The sequence below is a fragment of the Equus asinus genome, chromosome 15 (assembly GCF_041296235.1).
Source record: "Equus asinus isolate D_3611 breed Donkey chromosome 15, EquAss-T2T_v2, whole genome shotgun sequence".
NCBI lineage: Eukaryota > Metazoa > Chordata > Mammalia > Perissodactyla > Equidae > Equus > Equus asinus.
Window position 1 is genome coordinate 25761053 of NC_091804.1, and position 16779 is coordinate 25777831.

A 16779-nucleotide genomic window follows, 5' to 3' on the forward strand; every position below is an offset into this window, starting at 1 on the left:
ACCCTCTGCACAGGCGTACTCAGTTCTCAGGGCCACGCTCCCTTCTGTTTGGACGTTATGTTAGAAGTAACAGCAAACTTTGAGTGCCTACTTTATATGAGTCGTATCATTTAATTCTCCAGACCACCCTATGAGGTGTGTGCTATTAGCATGCCTATTTTACAGATGACAAAACAGAGGCACAGAATGGTTAAGTCACTTGCCCAAGGAAACAGCGGGGCCAGAGCTGAGCCCAGGCACGCTGGCCCCAAAGCCTACATCCCTAACCACCATGTTGTACTACCTCTCAACCTGCTGCACCAGAGGCCAATTTTAGTTTGGGTTCCCCCGAAAGCAGACCCAAGACAAGGATCTGAGTGCAAGTGGTTTATATGGGAAGTGGTCCCAGCAAGCAATGGTAGGGGCATGAGGAAGGAAGACAGGGAAGGGGGTGTTATCAAGCAAGTGTCCACCATGGGCAACTGCATCTCAGTCCTGCTGGGCGCTCTGGAAGCCAGTGTGCAGCACGTGCCTCAGTTATCCCACCCAGCGTGGGCGGGGGGGTTCATCAGTCACTGGTTGAGGGCTGCTCCTGGGATGTGTCAATCCTCTGGCCTTGCAGGTCTGCCATAGGGGGGTGAAGAAGGTGCTCTCAGGCAGAAAAACACAGGAGTGGCAGCTGGAAAAGTTGGCTTGTGCACTGAAGCAGTAAGTTAGAAAGGGACGTGGGCAAGCCACCCCCAGCATCTGCTTATAAAACCCACTTGCTAATGGCCACCCTCTCCCCTCCCCATAACCTCAGGATCTCATTCAGCCTCCACAGAGAGAACTAAGTAACCTTCAAGGTCACCTTCTCCAAGCTTGCAGTACAACATTGTGGCTGAGAACATAGCTCTTAGAACCAGACCTATTCCCGCCTCGATTACCTATCAGCTCTGTGACTCAGCTTCCTTATTTGTCACACGGGATAATGGTTGGCCTCACATCATTCCCTACTACCTTGTTACTCAAGGTGCGGCTCAGACCAGCAGCAGCAGAATCTGGGAGCCTGTGAGGAATGCAGAATCTCAGGCCCCACCCCAAACCCACCAAATCAGAACCTGCATTTAATAAGATCTCCAGTGACTCATGCACATTTCTACTAGGAAGTTCTAAAATATAAACAGAGACTGAAGTATTCCTACTAGACCAAGGGTCTCAAATTGGTGGTCCATGGACCAAATCTCCTGGAGATTTGTTTGATTTGTCCAGCGTGGTGGTTTTAAAAAATCAGTCTGGCACACAAGCCTCCAGTACACCACATCCCATCACGCTTGCATAGCACCCAGAACTTTATTATTTATGCCACTTGCCAGACCCCTGAAGGCACTGAGTTTGCAACCCCTCCAGAACAGAACCTATAACTAGCTAACATTTGCATAGCATAGCTTAGGTTTCTTTTTTTTTTCCTGAGGAAGATTAGCCCTGAGCTAACTACTGCCAATCCTCCTCTTTTTGCTGAGGAAGCCTAGCCCTGAGCTCATATCCATGCCCATCTTCCTCTACTTTATATGTGGGACGCCTACCACAGCATGGCTTGCCAAGCAGTGCCATGTCCGCAACCGGGATCCGAACGGGCGAACCCCGGGCCGCCAAAGCAGAAAGTGCGCACTTAACCGCTGTGCTACCAGGCCGACCCCTAGGTTTCTAAATTTAAAGTAAGGCACTAAAACAAATGAGCTTTAAAATCAGATAGACCTGGGGGCTGGCCCCGTGGCCGAGTGGTTAAGTTCGCGCGCTCCACTGCAGGCGGCCCAGTGTTTCGTTGGTTCGAATCCTGGGCGCGGACATGGCACTGCTCATCAGACCACGCTGAGGCAGCGTCCCACATGCCACAACAAGAAGAACCCACAACGAAGAATACACAACTATGTACCGGGGGGCTTTGGGGAGAAAAAGGAAAAAATAAAATCTTTAAAAAAAAAAAAAAAAAATCAGATAGACCTGGGTTCAAACCCTTGTTTGGCTATTATACTAGCTGTATTACTTTGGGTAAGTTACTTCCCCTCTGTGATCCTCAGTTTCCACATCTGTGAAATGGGGATCAAAACACATATTTGCAAGGTCCCTGTATCGATTAAAAATATGTGCAAAGCACCCAGGAGGAAGTAGGGGCTCACTAAACGGAAGTAATTAGTAGTAGTTGCAGCAGTTGTATCTACACAAGTCCAATGTGGACACTGGGTGTTATTATTATCCTCATTTTATAAGAAACTGAGGCTCTGAGAGGGTAAGAACCTTACCCAAGGTTACACAGTGGTAGAGTGGGGACTCAAACCCATGTCCCTGAGCTCTATATCTGCACTGTCCACTAGAATTTTCTACAAGGAAAGAAGTGTTCTATATCGGTGTAGTCCATTATGGTAGCCACTAGCCACATGTGGCTACTGAACACTTGAAATGTGGTCAAATTGGGATGTGCTATAAGTGGAAAATACACACCTGATTTGATGACTTAGGACAAGAAAAAAGAAAAGAAAGTATCTCATTTTTATATTACATGTTCAAGTGATAATATTTTAGAAATATTGGGTTAAAATATATAATTAAGGTTAATCTCACTTGCTTCTTTCTACCTTTTTTTAATGCGGCTACTAGAAAAATTTCAAGGACATGTGTGATTCACACTGTGTTTCTATTGGACAGTGGAACTCTAGAGCTTCTCCAACAGATCACCTGAGACAAGGAACTTAATATTTTGTAAAAACTATTTGCAACCCACTGCCCACCAGCAAGGAGCCCACTATTACATAAGAACAGCCAAAGAGCATACCCACCAGAAAGAGACTTCAGGGCCCTCCTCTGAGCTCGATGACCCCTGAGGCCCAGAGAGGGTGTGACTTTCCCTGGTGTCACAGAGGTCGGCAGCACAGCTGGAACCATGCCCAAGGCTCCTCAGCCTGATGCAGCCACTTGTTCCACCATTCAAGAGTACCTAATGGGATCTGACAATCAGTGCTTTTACTTCGGCAAATGGAACCCTGGGATAATAAAATTAGAGCCTGAGACCCATGATCTTGAGAAAGCAGGATCCTCTGGGAGGTTTCACTGATGGACACCTCTCAAGCCACAGCCAGACACAGCCGGGAGCCTACTCGGGTGTCCAAGACCCCATAAGCACCTTGGGTCCGCGTCACTGCGAGGGGCGGCTCTTGTTGTAGACGAGGAAGTCTAAGATGTCGTGCCACACGTTGCTGTCCTGGTACAGGTAGGTCATGGAAGACTGCAGGGAGGGCTGTAGCGTGTGCCTGTGGTACTCAAACAGCCACAGGACCAGCCCCCACACCACGGCAGTGAGCAGCGGGAATGGGTCCCGCTTGGGTTCAGGGATGTAGCCTTTCTCCACGCCAAGGCGGCACAGCGCGAACAGGGTGCGCGACACCAGGTACATGTTGATCTGTAGGGAGGGAAGAGCAGGGGGTCACGGGTGGGCACAGCTATGGGAAGCTCCCAAGCATGCCCATCCCCGGGCGCCTACTGTGCACTGGATCAGCGTTCTTAAAGCTGGCGTGCCAGATGATTTGAAGTGGTATGTAGCAGGCATTTTAATATTACTATTTACATCTTTAATACTCTTTTTCATTAAAAAACTTAAAAATGAATGTATTTACACATTTCAAAACTCAAATTCACACAGACATCAAAAAGCACAATCCATAAAAGAAAAAATTGATAAATTGGAACTCATTAAATTTAAATTTTTTTGGTTGTGAAAGCCCATGTGAAGAGGCTGGAAAGAAAAGCTATAGACTGGGAGAAAATATTCACAAACACGTATCTGACAAAGACTAGTATGTGGAATACATTTTTCATTTTTATTTATTTAATTTTTTTTGAGGAAGATTAGCCCTGAGCTAACATCTGCTGCCAATCCTCCTCTTTTTGCTGAGGAAGACCGGCCCTGAGCTCACATCCGTGCCCATCTTCCTCCACTTTATATGTGGGATGCCTACCACAGCACGGCTTGACAAGCGGTGCCATGTCCGCACCCGGGATCCGAACCGGTGAACCCTGGGCTGCCGAGGCGGAACGTGCGCACTTAACCACTGTGCCACCGGGCCAGCCCCTGGAATGTACTTTTTAAAAAAGCTCTCAAAACTCAACAATAAAAAAAGAAACAATCCAATTAGAAAATGGGCAAAAGATGCAAACAGATATTTCACTGAAGAGGATATACAGATGGCATATAAGCACTTGGAAAGACGCTCCACATCGTTAGCCATCAGGGAAATGCAAATTAAAACCACAATGAGATAGCACTACACACTTATCGAAATGGCTAAAACAAAAAATGTGATAAACCAAATGCTGGCTAGGATGTGGAGAAACTGGATCGCTTGTGTATTCCTGACAGGAATGTAAAATAATACAGTCACTCTGGAAAATAGTTTGGCAGTTTCTTATAAACTAAACATGCACGGACCATATGATCCAGCAACTGCACTCTTGGGCATTTATCCCAGAGAAATGAAAACTTATGTTTACTCAAAGACTTACACAGGAATGTTCTTAGCAGCTGTATGCCTAATAATCAAAAGCTGGAAACAAACCAGCTGTCGTTCAACGGGTGAATGGTTAAATAAACTTGGTACATCCATACCACAGATTGCCACTCAACAGTAAAAAGAAATGAGCTACTGAAATACACAACGACTCGGATGAATCTCCAGGGAATTATGCTCTGAAAAACACCAATCCTCAAAGGTTACGTCCACTTGTATAACATTTTTGAAATGACAAAATTTTAGAAATGGAGGTCAGAGCAGTTGATGCCAGGGGTCAGGGAAAGGAGGGGAGTGGGGGGAGATGGCTGTGACCTGGATTCCTAGACTTCAGAAGTTCACAGACCAGTGAAATTTCTGACAAAAAAACAAGACTGGGGAAACTTTCTCAAAATAGAATATGTTCATTTCCACAGACTCCACAATTGCGTGCCTAGGAACTTTCTTTCTTTTTCTTTTTTTTTTGCTGGAGGAAGACAAGCCCCGAGCTAACATCTGTGCCGATCGTCCTCTATTTTGTATGTGGGTCGCTGCCTCAGCATGGCCGACAGTGGTGCAGCTCAGCACCCAGGATCCAAACCTGCGAACCTGGGCTGCTGGAGCAGAGCACGCCAAACTTAACCAGCAGGACACAGGGCCAGTGCTCTAGGAATTTTTGGACAGACTGACACATGTGCAAGATGATGTCCAAACGAAGATGTAGACTGCAGCATGTGTGCAATGGCAAATGGCTGGAGACACTTAAATGTCCATCCAGAGGAGACTGGTGAGATCAAGGCTGGTCCACCCACCCAGTGGAGAGCTCTGCTGATGTTAAAAAGGATAAAGGACTGATGAGAAAGGTCCCCAAGATATATTGTTTCATGAAAAAAAAGTGTAGTACGATCTCCCTGGTGGAATGTGCATGGACACAAGCACAGACAGGTTTTGAAGGGCTACACAAGACATAGTTCAAGTGACTGTCCCTGGACAATGGCTTGACAACCAGAGGGGTCGAGGACTTGCTTTTCAGTTCATTTTCTAATTTTGTTATGATGTATCCCAAGCACCTAGATGTGCGCCAGGGACCTAGGGGGTGCTTAATCTGCATTTTGTAAAATGTGAAAAAAAAAAAACCATTATTTTTATAATTTAAAAACATTTAAGGGGCTGGCCCTGTGGCTGAGTGGTTAAGTTCACGTGCTCTGCTTCAGCAGCCTGGGGTTCGCGGGTTCGGATCCTGGGCGTGGACCTACACAGCACTCATCAGGCCACGCTGTGGTGCATCCCACGTAGAAGAACTAGAAGGACTTACAACTAGGATGTACGACTACGTGCGGGGACTTTGGGGAGAGAGGAAAAAAAGAGGAAGATTGGCAACAGATGTTAGCTCAGGGCCAATCTCCTTCACCAAGAAAAAAAAAAAAACCCAACTAGCGTTTAGTTTCATCATTTCATAAAAAAATGGAATTTTAGCCCAGAAAAAAAGGCAAGTTATAGAATAAGAGATAATCTGAGTTTAATAAGCTTTGTTTTATGAAAATCTTACTCCAGGGTCATTTTTTTTTCTCATTTCACTGCAGAGTGGTTTTTATTTAAAAAAAAGTCTTTGCCCCAGAGAGTAGCACCTACATTGATTTTGAGAACCATGGAATTCCAACAAGCTGCTTGGTTTACAGATGGGGAAACTGATGTTCCCAAGGTCACACAAGGACTGGTTAACCACAGATCCTCAGACGTGGAAGGGAGCCAAGAGCTCATCTTCGACCCCCACCCCCAACTCTACGCCTGAACCAGGCCCCACCCCACCCCCGTCCGCATCCCGGGAGCATCTTTACCTGGCTGTTGATGCTATTGTTGTCTCCAAACACCAGCCAGCCCCCGACGAAGGCAGCCAGGAAGGAGTGCACCTGGTAGGTCTCGCCCTGCACGCGGGACTGCAGGGCACAGAGTCCCTTGTAGGCAAACACAAAGCAAGCCAGGTTCCGGGAATGGATGTACGTGGCTTGCAGGATGGCCCGCAGCTTCTCCCGGAAGCTGCACAGACAGAGGGAGCCACTGTGAGTGCGGGGCCAGCCATTCCAAGGGCATTCGCCCACTGGGCATGCAAAACTGACCCAGGCAAGAAACTCACTGCCGATGCTCATTCAACCTGAGGCCTCTAGCCGTGTCCTCAGGGTTGCTCCCTCACTTGATTCAGGCTTTGACTCCATGCCGCCTCCTCCAAGAGGCCTTCCCTGACCATCCTACATAAAAGAACTCCCAGCACATCCTCTCCCCTTATCCTTTTCTTTTCCTTCATAGCTCGTTTCACCACCTGACATTCACATGTTTTTTCTTATCTCCCCCGACTCCTGCTCCATCCCAGTGGAAGCTCCTAGAGAGTGGTGTCTACCCCTGGCTTGTTCATTCTCAGGGTCCAGAACAGGGCCTGGCACATAGTAGATGATCAATAAATATTTTTTTGGCATGAACGTGTGAAGACATGAATGAACGAGTGAGAAAGTGAGTGAATGCCTACTATGTGATGGATCTAAGGATACAATTCTGAGAAAAAACAGATCTCTAGCCACCCTCAAGAAGTTTAATCTAATGGGAGAAGGAAATATAAATAAATAATCACAAAACAAGGGTCAAACGTTGACCTTGACAAGAGATGATCCTGGGAGCTGGAGGATGAGGAGTCGATGAGGTCAAGAGGAGAGAGGAGCTGCATCCCAGACAGAGGGATCAGCAGGTGCAAAGGTCCTGAGGAGGGACAGAGAGTGGGGAGTAAAGGAACAAAGAAAGCATCAAGGCCTGGGCAGAGAATGTGTGGGCAAAGGATGTGGGAGAGGGATGGGGCCACACTAAGTTTTGTCTTTATCCTGAGAGAAGTGAACATTTAAGCAGGGGAGGGATTCCAGTTATCTTTTAAAGTTAAATCACCAGGGGGCAGTAGGGAGAACACAGGGAGAAGGGCAGAGTGTACTCTGGGAGATCAATTCAAGGGTGGCAAACCCAAGTGCCCTCAAGGCTACACAAGGATGCCAAAGTGGACCTGTGGAAATCTGCCAGGTGAGTGGGGACAGCCAGGAGTCGGCTGATTCTCACCCCACAGGAACATGGGCCCAGGGCTGCCAGTTCTAAGGGAAGAAAGCTGGATTTCCCAGTCTTTAAATATTGGTACTCACCCTACCTTCAAAATGTTTCTAGAGTCTGGCACTTCTCACCACCACTGGCACCACCAAGGTCTGAACCACCGGCCTCGCTCATCTGGATTACTGCAACAGCCTCCTAATTTACACCTCCTTCTGCCCTTGGTCCCCGGCCCCTGTCTCTTCTTAGTGTGGCAGCAAACTCTTCGCTCTCACATTATCAAAAGCTAAGTCAAATGCAGGCGCACCTCGTTTTATTGCCCTTTGCTTTATCGCACTTTGCAGATACTGCGTTTTTCACAAGACCCTCCACCAGCAAAAAGACTACAACTTGCTGAAGGCTCAGCTGATGGTTAGCATTTTTAGCAATAGAGTGTTTTTAAATTAAGGGTACGTACATTGTTTTTTAGACATAATGCTCTCGCATATGCGACAGACTAGAGTATAGTGTAAACATAACTTTTATATGGACTGGGAAACCAAAACATTGCTGTGACTCACTTTACTACGATATCCGCTTTACTGTGGTGGTCTGGAACCAAACCCGCCGTCTTGCTGATGTGTCCTGTCATGGCACGTCCTTGCACAAAATCTTACAATTGCCTGTTTCACTTGAAGGAAAAGCCACCTCCCCTCTACCGCCTAAAGCTGGACAGGATGGGCCCAGCTTGCCCCAGTGACCTTCCTCTCTGTTCTCTCCTCTCTAATCCCTTGGTTCCAGCCTCCTCAAACTCACCAGGCGTGATTCTACCTCAGGGCCTCCGCATGGGCTGTTTCCTTGGCCTGAAACACTCCCCTGATACCCACTTGGCCAACTCTTTCAACTCCTTCAAGTCTGTACTTGAATGTCACTTTCTCACTGAGGCCTTCCCTCTTTAATTCTGCAGCCTGCCTCTCCACCGGCACTCGACCCTCCTTCCTCTATCCCGGCTCTAATTTTTCTTTCCCATAGCCCACATTATCTGCTAACGTACCATATCCTTTCCTTATTTATGATGTTCACTCTCTGCCATGCCCTGCTAGCACGTGAGCTCCACAAGGGCAGTGATCCTTGTCCATCTGTTCCCTGCTGTACCCCAGCACCTAACACAGAGTCTGGCGCATACCAGATGCCCAATAACTATTTCCTGAATGAATGAACGAGTTCAATTTTAAGAGAATGGAAGGCAAAAACCAAGACAAGTAAAAATAAATAAATCAAGCAAAAATACAAAAAGAGAAGGTCTTGCAAGCTGGATTTGCCCAGGAGGCTGTCCATATGTAATTCTTAGAAGCTGCAGGCTACACACATTAGAAACTAGACCACAGGGTGGTTTCTGAAAAGAGCCTTGAGGGAAGAGTTATAGGAGATCAGAGGAAGACCAAGGCATACGAGCAAAGAAGGCGGAGTGGAGAAGGAAAGCGCATTTCTGGTGGGGGCGCAGCAGGAGCGAATGTGTGACGGGGGAGCCACACGTGGCACGTGCATGGAATGGCAGGGAGTCCTGTGTGCCCAGGGCGCTCCGGGGGGATGTAGGCGCGTGGTGCGGGGATGCAGCTGAGACGAGGCTGCAGACGGTCGTGAAGGCCTCACCTGGGCTTCTCTGGAGGACAGTGGGAGTCAGGGGAGTTTTAGAGCGGGAATAATAGAATCAGAATTGTACTTCAGGTGGTGAGGTGGGGACAGGCTAGACCCAGCTAGGAAGCTACGACATCCGTCCTGGCACTGAGGGCTGACCACGTTCTCTCCCAGTTTGAGGGGTGTGTGGAGGGGGTGCGTACCTGCCACTCCGGAAGAGAAATGTCATGACCAGCGCGTGAGGGGCCCGGATTTTGACTCCATAGCTGTAGAAACAAAAGGAAACAGTTGCTATGGCATCGCTGTACCACAGTTTCTTTCTGAGCTTTCTCTCGGACTCCTTGCCCCCTCTCTCCATTCCTAATTCTCAGAGCATTCTGGGAGGAGAAATAATGCTGGCTTTCGAGTTAGATCTGGGTTCAAATCCTGCCTCTGACAGGTTCTTGGTAGTGTGGCCTTGGGCTTGTGATTTAACGTCTCTGAGCCTCAGTGTGCCCAACAGCAAAAGAGGGTGTCAGACGTCAGAGGGCTGGTTGCAATTTCGATGAAAGGAGACAATGTGTGTAAAATGCCTTCACCATCCCCAGTCGGCTGGCTGCTTGGAGTTGCTGCCTCTGCCCACCCTGACTTTCCCAGCGCAGCCAGATTCATCTTTTTTAAACACAAATCACATCACATCACTCCCAGCTTAAAAGCCTCCAACACCTTTCCACTACTCACAAAATTAAATCCAGGCTCCTCTCCACAGCTTTGAAAGTGCTGCAGGATTTGGCTGCTGCTGACCTCTCCTACCTCACCCCATGCCACTCCTCTCCTGCTCCAGCCCCACTGGCCTTCCTGGAGGTCCTCTGACACACCATGTTCTTCCCTGACTCTGGGCCTTTGTCCAGGCTGTTCCCTCTGCCTGGAATGCTCTTTCCTTATTACTCACCCACCCTCTTCCTCAGCTTTCCAGATGCAGCTGGGCCCACTGTGAAGGCTTCTGAGCCCCCAGCCTAGGTTAGGGCCATATTTTCATTGCACAGATCCCCAAGCTTCTCTGCAGCACTTTACACTCCTGAGCGAATGACTTGATTATTCATAATTACTTATTCTATTCTCATTATCCCTTCCCTCTATTCTGGGCTCTGTGAGGATAGGAACTGTGTCTGGCTTATCCTCTGTAGAGTCCCCAGCAGCTCACATGGTACTTGACATATAGTATGTGCTTAATAAATGATTGTTGACTGACTGATTCCAGAATAGACCTTAATTATCTGCGAGGGAACATAATCTCTAGAAGATTCTCTTTGTCTTAGTCCGCCTTAAAGTTAACAAATTCTCTAAAGCAGTTGCTAACTAACATTGTATTTCCTTCTACCTGCTCAAAACGCACCTCTTTCCAATTATTATACATGGGGGAACCTCAACTTTGTAAAAATGCATTTTAAAAAAAAGACTGGAGGAAATATCCCACAATGTTATTAGCAACGTTTCCTGGGCTGGGGGAACACGGGAATTTATTTTTGTCTGTTATTTTACATTTTTCTATACTTCTAAAATGATCTACAATGATTAAACATTGCTTTTAAAATTAAAATAATTGAAATACATTTTATAGTTTCTTTTTCTTTTCTCTTTTTTTGAGGAAGACTAGCCCTGAGCTAACATCTGCTGCCAATCCTCCTCTTTTTGCTGAGGAAGGCTGGTCCTGAGCTAACATCCGTGCCCATCTTCCTCTACTTTATATGTGGGACGCCTGCCACAGCATGGCTTGCCAAGCGGTGCCATGTCTGCACCTGGGATTCGAACTGACAAGCCCCGGGCCACCGAAGCAGAACATGCGAACTTAACGGCTGTGCCACCGGGCCGGCCCCTGAAATACATTTTAAGTGTTACACTAATTGCCTCTTTTTAAGCTTCAAACCTCTTCCCCCGACCCTCCTTTCAGCTTCTCATTTGAGCATCTGGGGATCACGGGAATAAGACCACATTCACCTTCATGTTTACCTTCATTGTTTTAACTATACTCAAGTGGGTAGTAGAAAGGAAATAATATTTGGTGCCAAAGCTCTGCCATGTTTTGCTGTATGAACTTGGATCAATTGCTTAACCTCTCTGAGTCTCCCTTCTTCCATCAGTGAAAAGTATCTTCCGTTTCAGGGTCGCTTCTGGAAGTTAAGGTCATAGCACATGTAAAAGTTCCTACTTCAACCAATATTGGTATCTCTTCCTTTCTTGTTCTTTTTTTTTTTTAGTACAGTGCCTGAGCCCCAGTGCCCACAGATCCTTATTTAGTTGGCTTGGGATGGAGCCTGGGCATTGTTTTGTTTTTTTTTAAGATTTTATTTTTCCTTTTTCTCCCAAAGCCCCCCGGTACATAGCGTAGTTGTGTATTTTTAGTCGTGGGTCCTTCTAGTTGTGGCATGTGGGACACCACCTCAGCATGGCTTGATGAGCGGTGCCATGTCCGCACCCAGGATTTGAACCGGTGAAACCCTGGGCCACCGAAGCAGAGCACGCAAACTTAACTACTCAGCCAGGGGGCCGACCCCGGCCCCTCTTGTTCTTCTTTATCAGACTCCCTCTTTCCCAACCAAGTTCTCCAGCTGCCAGATCCTGATCTAACCAGGCTACAAGGTCTAAAAATCCTTGACAGCCTCCTCGAGACAATCGTCATGAGCCACATATTGTTGTCGTATGATTATCTGTGAATGTTCCTCACAGGCTTGTTTGAAATAGCAAAAGACTGGAAGCGAACCCGTGTCCGTCCACAGGGGGCCACTGGATAAATAAACAATGGTCCCACCATTCAGTGGAATACTACACGGCCGCAGAAGAATGAGGTGGCTTTACGTGTACTGCAGGATTTACTAGAGCAAAGTGTGTAAAACGTAAAATTGTGTAAAACAAGGTAATTCTATAGATCTAAAATTATTTCAAAGTAAAACTTGTTTTAAAGGTGTAGAGAAGAATGCATTTATATATGCAGACAATATTTCTGGAGGGGCACATAACAGGTAGAACACAGGGGTCACCTCCAGGCAGCGGGAATGGGTGATGGAAGGACGGAGTGAGCAGGACTTTGTACCAGATAACTTCTTATGCCTGTTGTGACTATGTTACTTAATTTTTTTATTATTTTATTGAGGTCATAATGGTTTATAACATTGTGAAATTTGAGGTGTACATTATTATTTATCAGTATTCTGTATAGATTGCATCATGCTCACCACCAATAGTCTAACTTTTATCCATCACCATACAACATGCCCCTTTACCCCTTTTGCTCACTGCCGAACCCCATTCCCCTCTGGTAACCACTAATCTGTCTCTTTGTGTTTATTTATCTTCCACATATGAGTGAAATCACGTGTGCTTGTCTTTCTCTGTCTGGCTTATTTAGCTTACATTTTCCCTAATTTTAAAAAATAAATAAAATAAAAATGTTAACAAGTTAAAGCTGATGCTATTGTTGTGGTGGCTGGGCTGAATCACTATCTTCTCGCCTGCCTAGCCATGGGCAGGACCCTCATCCTGGCCCCAGTAAGCTCTCGGCCCCACCTCTTCCAAAGTCGCATCTCTTCGCCCTAAACAAAGAGGCCCTCAGCCTCCTCCAGCTGGCCAGCGCTAAATGGGCCCTTTCTTATACCGCATACACAGGCGGAACAGGGCCCCCAACGCCCGACATCTGCTACACCCCCTTCCCAAAGTCCTCAAACTCAGGTGGGAGCTGGTTACTGTTCACAGGATTACTCTGTGTCCTGAACAAAGGGATGCCCTGGATGAAAAAGAATTTAACGGACATAATGACAGGTGCAACGTGATGCCCTGGAGGATCCTGGTCTGGACAAACTAGCCCAAGAGGACATCTGGGGGACAACTTGGACAACCTATCAACTGGACAGTAGTCAACATCTTAGGATTCTTATTAATTTATTAAATGTAACCATGATCGTTTAGCCATATAGGAAAACGCTTTTATTTTTAGAGATGCACATTGATATATTTAGGAGCGGAACATCAAAGTGAGTTAAATTTTACAAAGTTTATACGTCCCGGTTGTCCAGCCCTGCTGCCCTAAATGGATGGCCTGTGTGCACAAACAACATATTTTTTTAGACGTTCAAACCATTCTCTTCTCCCTCTGGCAAATTCCAGCTCAGTCTTCGAAATACCACCATCGCCTCCTCTGTAAATGCTGTAAGGCATTCCAGATCCCCTGGTACTGCCATGGTAGTTTAATGATCAGTCTCCCCCGCGAGACTCCAGGTCCTTACAGATGGACACAGGATCTCAGCACTAGCCAGTAATGGGATCACCGACTTCGGGCACCCTTGTATGGGTGAGTTTGTTTCCATTTTACAGAGGAGGAAACTGAGGCCAGAAGAGACGAAGGCATCCAGTTTTGAAATGAAGGAACTGGCATTTGAACCCAAGGGCCTGACCTTATTTTATTTTACTTATTTATCTTTTTGAGGAAGACTGGCCCTGAGCTAACATCCGTGCCCATCTTCCTCTACTTTATACGTGGGACGCCTACCACAGCATGGCTTCCCAGGTGGTGCCATGTCTGCACCCTGGACCTGAACTGGTGAACCCCGGGTCGCCGAAGCAGAACGTGTGCACTTAACCACTGCGCCACCGGGCAGCCCCAAGGGCCTCACCTTAACAAGTACCTTCCCAGGCTGGGAAGGTCCGTGAGATCACAGGAAGAATTGGGGTAGCAGCAGGCATACAAAGTCAGCATTGGACAATGCCCACTGGTCCCAGGGCCTCTGTGACTCTTACTCACTCCTGCATTATCCTGAGAATATCCAGGCAAAGGGCCACTCATGTCATCTCAGGCTCACCCCCGGTCACAGCAAGGCCTGGCTGATATGATGTGGCCAGACTCAGCAGGAACCAATCTCTACTTGATTCAGGGTGCCCACGGAAGCCAAGAGCCTGGCGCTGGGGTCAGGCATCCATCCCTGAGTCCGACCTGGCTCTGACCCTGACCAAGTGACGTGACTATGAACAACGAGTTTACCTCTCTGAGTCAGTCTTCTCATCTGGAAAACGGGGACAATGTCAATTCCCACCTTGCACGCTTATTCATTCATTCAATAAATATTTGAGAGCTTACTATGTATCATGTACTAGGAATACACCAAGGAACAATGTAGATAAAAATTTCTGCTCCCGCGACACTCTCTAGTAAGCAAGACAGCACATAAAAACAGGATACACAGGGTCCAGCCCCGTGGCGCAGAGGTTAAGTTCGCATGTTCCGCTTTGGCGGCCCGGGGTTCACCAGTTCAGATCCTGGGTGCGAACATGGCACCGCCTGGCAAGCCATGCTGTGGTAGGTGTCCCATATATAAAGTGGAGGAAGATGGGCATAGATGTTAGCTCAGGGCCAGTCTTCCTCAGCAAAAAAAGGAGGATTGGCAGATGTTAGCTCAGGGCTAATCTTCCCCAAAACAAAACAAAACAAAAAACCAGGATACATAAGTGAACTACTTAGTGTCAGATGGTGACTAGTTATGGAGAAAAATTAAGCAGAGAAGAGGTAGGGAGTTCAGGGATAGCCTCATTGAGGAGGTGACACTTAAGGAGAGGCCTGAAAAAGGTGAGGGAGTGAGCCAGGCAGACATCCAGGTGAATATAACAATTATAACACTAGGGGCCGGCCCAGTGGCATAGCGGTTAAGTGCGCACGTTCTGCTTTGGTGGCCCAGGGTTCACCAGTTCAGATCCAGGGTGCAGACATCGCACCACTTGGCAGGCCATGCTGTGGCAGGTGTCCCACATATAAAGTAGAGGGAGATGGGCATAGACATTAGCTCAGGGCCAGCCTTCCTCAGCAAAAAGAGGAGGATTGGCAGCAAATGTTAGCTTAGAGCTAATCTTCCTCAAAAAAAAAAAAGAAAACACCAGCCAACAGTTACATAAATAACAGGCTCTGTGCTAAGTATTGCACACATACTGACTCAAGCCTCTGACCTATAAGTACTATTATCATCCCCATTTTATACAGATTGTAGCTTAGAGAGGCTAAATGACTCGCTCAAGATCACACAGGGAGGTGGCACTAGGATTAGAACTGAGACAATCCTGGGCCGCACTGTGGCCGAGTGGTTAGGTTCGCACACTCGGCTGCGGTGGCCCAGGGTTTCCCCGGTTCGGATCCTGGGCAGACATAGCACCACTCGTCTGGCCACGCTGGGAGGGCGTCCCACATGCCACAGCTGGAAAGGACCCACAACTAAAATATACAACTAAGTACTGGGGGGATTTGGGGAGAAAAAGCAGAAAAAAAAAAACCTGAGACAATCCACTTCCTCACCACCATGTCATGCTGCCACTAGGATGCCAACTCCCGGAGGACACAGACCTTTGCTGGGTTTGTCCTCTGCTGCATCCCCAGTTCTGGCACAGTGGGCTCTCAATAAATGATAGCTGTTGCGCATGAGGCTCACAGGAGGCGGAGCTCTCCTCTAGGCACCAGCCAACGAAAATGACCCCAAGACCTCCTCTCTTGCAGGCTTTAAGACCAGGGCTGGATCAATTTGCCTAGCAAATATTTGGAGATTCTTTTACAGTCGTTGTCACTCCTGAGACCAGGCTGCAGAAGTCTCCTGTGCCATGGGGACTTCGCGCTAGAGTCATACCGACGAGAGGTGAGAAGCGGGATGTGAGCCCACGGGAAGCTTAATGGGTGGAGCATGGGTAGGAGGCGCCACCAGCCTGTTAAGAGGCCAGAGTCCAGTTCCCATTGTGGAGATGGGGCCACTGAAGCCAGAGAGGCCCTAGGGCACACAGCGGAGAGGAGGGGGGTTGGGAGGAACTGGACTCAAACGAGGGGATACAGAGGCTGGCATGGAAGGTGGTCCCGGCAAGAGGGCCGGACTGCAAAGCAGAGGACCCAGAAACAGCGTAGTGGGAGCCCGGGCTCAGAAGGCGCTGGGAACCCCAAATCCAGGGCCCACTGCGGAGAGGGTGGACACTGAAACCTAGGGACACACTAGGTCTGCTCAAGGGCACACAGCGCGGCAGCGCGGGTCCTAGAACCCGCTTCTCCGACCCCAGCCAGGCCCGTCCCTCAGCCCCGGCCCGACCCAACGACCCTACTCACACTACCCCGTTCCGGAACCCCTTAAGCATCGCCAAGGCAGCGTGGTAGCGGCGCTTGCGCAATAGTGCGTTGACCGCAAGGAGCAGAGCCCGCAACCGCGGTGGGGCGGCCATAGCGCGGGTGGCGCGCCAAGTGGCAGGCACAGAGCAGGATGCACACAGACAGCCCGAAGTTCCAACTGCACAGCCCACAGCGCCGGGCTGCGCCGGCCGTGCTGGGCAGCGCCACCGACTCTTGAGCCCATAGGCTGTGTCTGCTGTCACTCATCCAGGGAGAGCTAATCACAGGGCAGAATCATCTCACAAGTGGAATGGGACGCGCGCACTCTCCCGAATAGCGGTCTGATTGGAAGAGGAGAGCTTGTAACCAATCACAGTGGGCTCCGCCCAACTCAACCTAAGGAAGGTTAGAAGCCCACGCCTGAATTTGTCCAATCAGAAAACATAATTTTGGGGCCAGCCTGGTGGCACAGGGGGTAAGTTCCCA

The 16779-nt window shown here is 48.2% G+C and overlaps 1 protein-coding gene across 1 annotated transcript; it reads right to left on the minus strand.

Annotated features, from left to right (window-relative positions):
* Positions 1-353: 353 nt before the first annotated feature.
* Positions 354-16618, minus strand: PXMP4 (peroxisomal membrane protein 4). The gene is made up of 4 exons (XM_070485770.1): positions 16294-16618; positions 9398-9460; positions 6338-6536; positions 354-3415 (listed from the first exon to the last, which is right to left on the minus strand). The coding sequence occupies exons 1-4, from the start codon at positions 16404-16406 to the stop codon at positions 3152-3154; spliced, it is 639 nt and encodes a 212-aa protein (XP_070341871.1). The 5' UTR covers positions 16407-16618; the 3' UTR covers positions 354-3151.
* Positions 16619-16779: the final 161 nt, after the last annotated feature.